The sequence below is a fragment of the Chelonoidis abingdonii genome, chromosome 24 (assembly GCF_003597395.2).
Source record: "Chelonoidis abingdonii isolate Lonesome George chromosome 24, CheloAbing_2.0, whole genome shotgun sequence".
NCBI lineage: Eukaryota > Metazoa > Chordata > Testudines > Testudinidae > Chelonoidis > Chelonoidis abingdonii.
The window spans coordinates 14,030,832-14,039,984 of record NC_133792.1 but is presented as its reverse complement, the minus strand read 5'-3'; the positions used below and the strand labels follow the sequence as shown (position 1 = coordinate 14,039,984).

The 9,153-nt window shown below is 45.9% G+C and overlaps 1 protein-coding gene across 2 annotated transcripts in view; it reads right to left on the bottom strand.

Annotated features, from left to right (window-relative positions):
- Positions 1–4,169: 4,169 nt before the first annotated feature.
- PTPA (protein phosphatase 2 phosphatase activator) overlaps positions 4,170–9,153 on the bottom strand; it is a 41,306-nt gene continuing 36,322 nt past the window's right edge. For both annotated transcript variants that reach the window (XR_012654820.1, XM_032797741.2), the window contains one exon: positions 4,170–7,380. Coding sequence is in view for 1 of the 2 variants with exons in the window: in XM_032797741.2 (XP_032653632.1) it covers positions 7,306–7,380 (75 nt within the window). In the remaining variant the exon portion in view is untranslated. The remainder of the gene's footprint in view (positions 7,381–9,153) is intronic.

Genomic DNA, 9,153 nt, shown 5'->3' with positions numbered 1-9,153 from the left:
TGAAGATACTGGATTTTGGGACACTTTCTTTAAAATAACAAACAATTTGGTGTCTCTCAGCATTTTCCCTCCCCTGGACACACACCACAGACTCTGTGTAAACCATGGAGCCACCCATCAGCTGGGATTAGATTAGAATCTCTCATAGATATTGTTTTAAAGGGACTTGGTTTTAACAATCTCTGATATTTTTACTGATAACGTCAAACATCGGTGAGTGGATTGTCCTGGGGCTGGTTAAAAGTGGAACCTTTCATCCTGCATGACCCAAACGTGCAACAAAAACTAAAAATGAAGAATGACAAAAACAGGATTGGAAATGCAAGAGGGTTAATATATATTTTTCTCTAATTCCAGTTTGGAGTCTTGGCCTGGTTGATATCACTAGTCTGTAGCACCCAGTAAAAGGCTACCAAGTTGGCTTCAGTTGGGGTTAAATTTGAGTTTACAAGAGGGGATGGAACTTGCGAGCAGGTACAGCTGAGCAGCGCAATTGGCTGGAGACCCAAACTTGCATGAGTATATTATCACACCACCTTTCTGGGTTTTCTGCAATGTGTCTTAGGGATTTATGTAGCCCCATTTAATGTATTTATAATCACAACCCCCCCGTGAGGTAGAAAAGTGCTGTTATCCCCATGTTACAGATGAGGAGCTGAGGGTACATCTACACTGCAGCTGGGAGTCAGCCTCCCAATCCAGGTAGACAGACTGGAGCTAGCCGGGTTCACACTAGTACGCTAAAAATAGCTGTGGGGACGCTGCTGCATCAGCGAAGGCCACAACCCTGTTCCTTGGGTCCAAGTGCAGGGGGTGAAGCCTGAGCCTCTGCCAGTGCCACAACATCCAGTCAGCTATTTTTAGCAATGCTAGCATGAACCCCATCACTGCACGTCTGTCTACCTGGGCTGGGAGGCTCACTCCCAGCTGCAGTCTAGACATACCCAAGATCACACAGAAAGTCCTTGGGAGAGCAGGGTCTTGAACCTGGGTCTTCTGAGTACCAGGCACCCTAACCACTAGACAAGCTTCCTTCTCTATGCTGGTAAATTGTTGGTCCTGTCCCCAGGAAATCATCTTTCCTCCCACCCCAGTAAAAATTAGCAGGGGACTGAGGTTTTCTTTAAAGGTTTATTTTCCTGTGTTGACATGAAAGTGCAATCGTTGACAGTTTGCTCCCAAACTCTTATTCAACATAGATGTCCTGATCACTATAAAAGTTGGTGCTTCCGAGGTTTCTCCCTAATCCTTTTTGCTTTGCTATTAATATACATTAACGTTTTATTGGCACTGCAGACCGAAACAGCCAGTCTTGCAGCTCCAGTGGGTTTGGGGATTTCCAGCATCCTGCAAGACGTATCTGTTCAGAGGAAATTAAAATGTGGATGGATCAGCAAGATACAGTCAAATCCTCTCCTGTAATTTGGAAAGGAATAAACTCTGGTGCTAGAGGTTCGTACTGCAGCCTATCTAATAGAGCTGATGATCTGTGTTACAGCCTTTCAGGCAGTTTAGTTCTAGCACCCACCAGGAAGTGTTTTTTCAAAGAAGCTATGTACTACATGAACAGATTTTTTAAAAAAATTAAGATATACGCTGTCAGAATGCACTTGAAATAAAAGGAGGGATCTCAGCAGAATGTTCCTTTTAGGATCTTATACCCGGCCAGTGTCAATCTGGGAAATACATTCCAATGTCTTAAAGCTTGCTGGATTTTTTCTGCAAGTAGTACACTTGAGAATTCTATAAAGTTTTTTGCCATTACAATATCGGGGGTAGCCATGTTAGCCTGTATCCACAAAAACACGAGTCCAGTGGCACCTTAAAGACTAATAGATTTATTTGGGCATAAGCTTTCATGAGTAAAAACCCTCTTCTTCAAATGCATGGAGTAAAAATTACCAATGCAGGCATTATTATACTAAGAGAAGGGAGTTACCTCACAAGCGGAGAACAAGTGTTGGCACAGCCAATTCAATCAGGGTGGATGTAATCCACTCCCAGTAATTGATGAGGACATGTCAATTCCAGGAGAGGCAAAGATCATTTTGTAGTGAGCCAGCCACTCCCAGTCCTTATTCAAGCCCAAATTAATGGTGTTAAATTTGCAAATGAATTTTAAGTTTTGCAGTTTTTCTCTGAAGTCTGTTTCTGAATTTTTTTTGTTCAAGTATGGTTACTTTTAAATCTGTTATAGAATGTCCAGGAAGACTGAAGTCTTCTCCTACTGGGTTTTGTATGTTACCATTCCTGATGTCCGATTTGTGTCCATTTATTCTTTGACTCTTAGGAATGTAGATGTGTCTGTTTTCAGTAGCAGTATTCAGCACTCTTCCTGTAGTAATATTCCCACTGAATGGAATATTACTGGTATGGGCCACTGTTAGAGACAGGATACTGGGCAAGGTGGTCTGACCCAGAATGGCCCCTCTTATGTTTGTAAGCCCGCTGAGAGCTAGGGTTTTACTTCTGTCCTCATTGTGATTGCAGGATCAGGACCTTGATACGTCCACGCTGCAATAAATGACCCGCAGCTAGCCCAGGTCAGATGACTCCAGTTCACACGGCTTGGGCTCTGGGGCTAAAAATTGCAGTGTAGATTCAGGCTCCGGCTTGAGCCCAGGTTCTGAAACCTTGCAAAGGAGGAGAATTACACTTCAGTTTGTAGGCCTGTAGCCTGAGCCCTGCAAGCCCAATTCCATGGGTTTGTTAGTGTAGTGTAGATGTACTAAACGCCTGGTACTGTAACCACTTATGCACATTCTTAACTTTATCCATGTGACTAGTCCCATTGATATGCAAGCGTTTGCAGGATTGGGGCCCAAATTTGTAACCTTATCAATTCCCAACTTTTCAAAGGAGTTGGCTGCTATGTCTACCACCGAGTGGGGCTCATTCAGGGAACATTTGCATATTAAAATACAGACCTTACCTTTTGTCCTAATTGGATACCTTGAATGTTGGAGTGAGCTCTAACGTTTTTCTTAGGTATCCTAGAAAGATGCCAGCTAATCAAAGGCCTTGTCTAGTTCCTTTGCTTATAGGCCCAAATTCAGCAAAACACTGAAACGTGCGTTAAGTGCATCCTTATATAAGGACTTACGCACATAAGTGCATTGCTGAATCAGGGCCACCAACTGCAAACTCTTCCGGGCAGAGACCAGGTCTGCCTCTGTGTTTGTACATGGCCTACCCCAAATAGGCCCTGACCCTGACTAGAGATTTTGAGTGCAACTGCAATAAACAGCTGGAAGCTTGTGGAAATGACCTTGTTCTGATTTTAGCAAGAGATTTAATATACTGTTTAAATGCAATTGATGTAAACATTCCTCAGTCCTTGATAAATTGATGTTTAAGAGATTCCGACTACATAATTTTTTATTTTGTGTTCAAGAATTTTGGCCGTGGTATGAGGGAAAGATGGTGGAAAGCCCAGAGCATCTGTTCTTTTCAATAATGCAGCTGATTCTCCTAGGGAGCTGTCTAAGGCAAATACAAGTACTTTTAAAGAAAATATGGAGCTATACATGACAGCTGACGCTCAGTTGCCCTGTCATTTCCCGTGATACACCATCACTCTGAGCAGCATGAAAACCAAGGCTAGGCAGGCCAAACAAAAGGGAAGAATATAAGCTATTGCCAGTAACACTAGAGTTTATTCAGAACTTCTGCAAGCTTCAGTTTATCTTGTTGAGAAGATCCAGGCACAGGTTTCAGGTTGGAGCTAGACAGAGCTGTTCTCCTGAACCATCCCATAAAGCCACGCTTTAGAACCCCACAGCAGGCCAGCCTCAGAGGAGAGATGTCTTCAGTCCAGCTCTTACCCTGCCTCAGAATGAACCTGATCATTGAAATGTCTCAGCTCATGGGAGTTTCAGAATCCCCACGAGGTATTCGCCTGCAGGGGAGTGGGCCTCCATGCCTTGCTGGTTGCATACGTTTTGTAGTAAATTTACACAAAGATCCAATAATGATGCAAACAGAAAAGGACTAACTACTGAACTGGATGAGACAAATGTATCTTTAAGCACAAGGGCCATTCATTTTTGGCGTGAGCGATCAATGGATAGAAAGCACCCAAGAAGAGTTAGAGCTGCAGCCATTAGCTTTGGAAGCAGAGCCATCAAATGGCTAACCCTATTCCAACACAGTCGAACACAATCACCAGGTGCAAAACACACAGATTTTTAATTAAAACCACAACATCGGAGAACATGGGGAGGTGGGATGCTCAGGTATTGCTTTTGCAGGCCTGGGGGAAGCCAGGCGGTGTTTCAGGTGGTCTGATGCATGCACGTGGAACCACTCAGGGAAAGGGACAAAACCCAAACAGGTCGTCGCTTGAGATCTGACGGGAATCACAGTAATGACCAAGGAATGGAAGCAGCCTGTTGCCAGATTATTGAGGGCAAGTTAAAGATGGACCAATAGGATTCACACAAACACTAGCTGCTTAAGATTCCAAATCCGTGACAGAATGAGGGTGCAGACTTAGATGGTCCATAAATAAATAACTCCATATTAGCTCCTCCTTACGGCCCCCGTTCAGAGTTATAGGCTGGCCCCAGTAAAGGTTGGTGCCATCACTAAAACCGAATGCAAAGTACCCTTTCAGTGCTCTATTTTGCACTCTTATTGCATCTTTCACCAAGGATCGGAGAGAGCTTTGCAGACATTGAGGTCTCGACTTTTATTTAGTTTGAACAGGAAGCCTAATTCCCATTAAAATGGAAGGGAATATGGTCTCCAAATCTCCTAGACAACTTTGAAAATCTCAGCCTAAGTCATGCCCAGCCCGCCAGGCAGCTGCTATTAGACCTCATGGTAGGACTTGCCGAAAGTCATGCAATGAGGCACTAAGGGCAAGATGAGAACCAGGCCTCCTCGGTCTAGAACACCGTGCTCTGGTCCCTGAACTGCATCCCTGCATCCTACAGCACCAGAACATAGAATGCTCAGGGGTCCTGACAGGTTAAAGGCTTCCTAATTCACTTTTCCAGTGGATTTATTTGTAATTTAACTCTACCTAGATACCCTGTTAATGATTTGGGAGTAGAACAGGGGGTGGATTTTTTACATTTTATTTCAAATGTAAGTTGATAAAGCCCCCTACGTAAAAAACCAAAATGAGCAGATTCAGTTCAGCTGCCATTGTCCCACACTGTACTAGCTCAGGCCCAAAGCACTGAGATAGAGAGAACAGCTGCAGCTTGGCCAGGGTTTGCCCTTTTAGCCCAAGAAACAGATATTGCACCTTAATTTAAATGCATTTCTCATCCCTTCTTCCCCCAGCAGCAGGTCATAAGCTTTGGAGAAGGAAGAGGCTAATTCTAGGGGATGCAGCCAAAGAGAAAATTGCGAAAAACCCAGTTCCATGAGCAAAATAAACTTTTTCCATCATTTAATAGCAATCAAGGGGCACAGATGGAAAAGGTTAGGCAGGCTGGCTGTAGATGACAGAAGCGGGAGAAAAAATGGCATTGCACTCGCTAAGAAAGCCACGCAAAAAAGTGCCCTTGCTAGCCTGGCTACACACAGTTGGTGCTAACCCCTGCCACACTCCAAACCAATGTCTGTTAATACCCCAGGAGTAAATTTGCCCTCTCGAGCTACGAACTTAAAAAGAATCTTTGTCAGACTCAAACAATCATGTAAGGTTTCACCTCAAATACATCCCAGTCATTTTCTGCCATTCCTTTTCTAGCACTGCTAATTACCAAAGGTATGTCTAAGCCCCCCATTTAATCAGAGATGCCCCTAAGTCTAAGCCACTGGAAGTGAGAGTCTAGAACCACTGTATGAATTAAGCATGCTGAGTAAGCCTTCCAAACAACCTGCGCATCTTGGGAAACACAAAGCATGTCTGGTGCTTTAAGGGGGTTTTGGTAAAAATAATTGTACAGTTTGCCCCGGACAGGTGGCAGCTGTTGCAGGGAATGAGGGAGGTGAAAGACTTTTTTTAAGAATGCAAAAGGCTGCCCCAGGACATTGACACACATTTTGTTTCCAGCAGTTAAATAACAGATTTAAAGCCAATATACCTGCCATACGCTGCACTCCCTACAGTAAAGTCTACGGTGTGTAAGGATCTGCTACTGAAGGGGAAAAATCCCTTTATTATAGGGCTGTCACTACACTTATAATCAAGCAAAAGCAGCCATGATAAATAACAGTGAGGACATTAAGGCTGCCCCCATTCTAGTGGCTGCTAAGCACCGCACAGGAAAAGGTAGGTGTGGAGAAGGGGCCTGTGCCCAGCCTCAGCTGAGCCCAAAGTACCGATGGAGAGGGCATGTGTACCCTCTGTGGAGTTTATGCTCATTAGCTACAGAGGCCAGGAGGTAACTGGCTCAGGCTCTGCTAGAACAGTGTCTTTGCGGAGCCATTCCCACAGAAATGCAACCATCTGGTGTTCAAAGACTTCCCCTGAGCCCATCTCCAGCTCCAAAGCCAGCTCAGCATCCTAGGACCTAGCCTGACAGGGGTGGGGCTCCCAGCTGGTACCCTGGAGAGGACACGGTGGTGTGAAAGGAAGTGTCAAGAAAGTTTGCCAGGGATAGGGGTTGGAGGAGAAAAAAAAGACATTTTCTTACGCAGGCTAGGGGAGAGAGCACACCCTTCATGTGACCCACCGAGATTTTCTACCACTTCTTCTACCCCTTGCAAAACACCCTTTGCGAGCAAAGGCAGCGGCATAGACACTGGGGCCTCCTGCCACCCAGGCATGTTCACACCCCAGGACCTCTTTCTAAGGTTTTCTTCACAGCCGTAACACCGAGAGCTGGCTTTTTTTTTTGTTGTTGTTTTTTAATGGACTCAGAGGCCTGATCTGCACACCTTGGGTCCCTCAAAAAAGACAGCAAAAGATTCCAGTGAAACAGTAACCACCCCACCCTCACTACACACCTTCCTCCCCTTCCCAACCCCCTACCTCCAGGGGATAAAAAGCAGAGGTCTTCCTAGAAGATCATACTAGAAGTATCCTCTACGCAAACCCTATTCAAGCCACCTTCCCGCTCAGCTCAGCATGCAGCAGCCCTTCGAGCCACAGACAGTGTAAGACTGAACGCACTGGAGGCTAGAAGCCCAGCACTGGTTTGGTCACTTTATAGTCAGTGCAGGGAGCACTTGCATGAGCAGCTGTTCTTGGTCACTTCTTTCATGCAAGGTCACTAAGTGCTTTGTAACTTTCTCTACAAAGGGATGAATGGGCTGTGGGGCTGGAGAGGTGAGGAAGGAAGGAAGGAGGAGGAGGAAGAGCGTCGCACTGTCCTCTCCACTGCATCAACTCCTCCCACGGTCTCTTTAAGATGTGACAGGTTGGATAGAAAGCAGGCTGCCAAACTTAAAGTGCTGGATCACAGGAAACTTTTCCAGGCACTGTGGAAACAGAAAAGGAGAGGTGTAAAACCAGCATGCTGCAGGCAGTGGATTACCCCCACCAGAAGCAGAGAAAACCAGAGCACATTTCCACTTGAACAAATCACCCAGAGTTAACTCACTTCCAGCCTGAGATTGGGGCTCAGGAACCCATGTGGGGTACAAACACGGGCAGCTCAGCTCTGAGATCCAAAGGGGCTGCGAAGGAAGAGCTACCTTGATGACTCTCTCCTTCAGTTCATTCCAGAAACACCATGGGCTTGATTCTGAGTGCCCATAATGCCCCTTGTCTTCAGCTGAACTTCAAAAGTTTAGGCCGTCAGACATTCAGGCCCTGAGTGTCAGTGGATGCAGAGGAGGGCGATTTACCTTGGTAGCCATATCTATCAATACCTTTAAGTTCACCACCTTGCCATAACGAAGATAAAGGGGCAAAGAACACACGAGGAGTTATAGAAATCTATGTGGGAAAAAAATTTGCCAGCTCAGCTCTGGGATCGGCAGTTCTGGCCTCTTGGATTCAAATGTTTTGCAGAAATGAGTTCCCCATGTTAATTATACATTGTCCAAAACCATATTTCCTTTTTTTTGCTTTTAGATCAGTTGCCTTTCAACTGCAAAGGCTGTCCCCTTATTTTGACCGAGAGACGTATCGATTCACCTTCTCTATCTAATTCATTATTTTATACACCTCTGTTGTGTTCTCTTCTTATCAGTCCCCTAACCACCCAAGTCTTTTCACTCTGTTCTTCCAGAGTGGGCTCTCCATGCCCCTAATCATTTTAGGCACCTCATCTTTGGTCCCTCTAGATAAGGTTTCAGTCACACTGGGCACCACTTGGAACTGTATTTTCTAGCACATGACCTTTCCTGTTAACACTGATATAACTCAGGCCACTTGCCAACAGGCCGGCCATGGGAAGGAGATGCTGCTCCGAGACCCAGCTGTACAGTACCAACTTCCCCAATGAACATACAGGGACAGGACATAAAGGAGCGTGCTTGCTCCCTCTTGCTATTCCTGAAAGAGGAGGAGGAGCAGAAGAGAGCTCCGATAAACCCGACACAAGCATCTGTCAGGGTCCCATGTTTGCAGCTGCACAAGCAGGGATGGTGACTCCAACACAGAGCACACAAGCAACCTGTGCACCTCGCAAGAGGCGTTTTCGAAGTGAACAGGCTATGGTCAGGCCAAACCCAAGCGAAGGCAGGAGGAGAGAGAGAGTCCAAGAAATGAAAGACCACCACCTGGAAGGGAAAAGCATGTGCAAAGCAAACTAACTGTGAAGGAGGGCTCTCCAGCCAAGCATCACACCCCAGGCCACACAACTGCTTCCTGCGAGCTTGGGAATGAGACAGATGCACAGCCACAATGGGAGCGGAGGACCCTGACCTGCTTCCACACACCTGAGGAGAACAGAAGAAAAGCCAGTGGGTTTAATCCAAAGCAGGGTGCATGGGCGAGAGTGGGAGCGGGTGAATCTGTGCGCTATAAAAAAAGGATTCATTTTGGATACTTCGCCATGGGCAAGGTCAAGTGTCAAGAGGAACGAGCTGGATCAAAGGAAAGGATCTTTGACCAGGCCTTTGTAGCAGTCTCTCAGCACCTGGCCTTTCCTATGGAGGGGTATGAAGTGGATCCTTGTCATGGCCCAGAGGGGCATGCAAGACTCACATTTGCATGTGCATCACAACAACAGTTGCTGAAGGAGCAATCGCACTCTGAACTGGTCAGAGAGTGGGGCTGGAGGGCATTCTCCACTAGGGCACAAG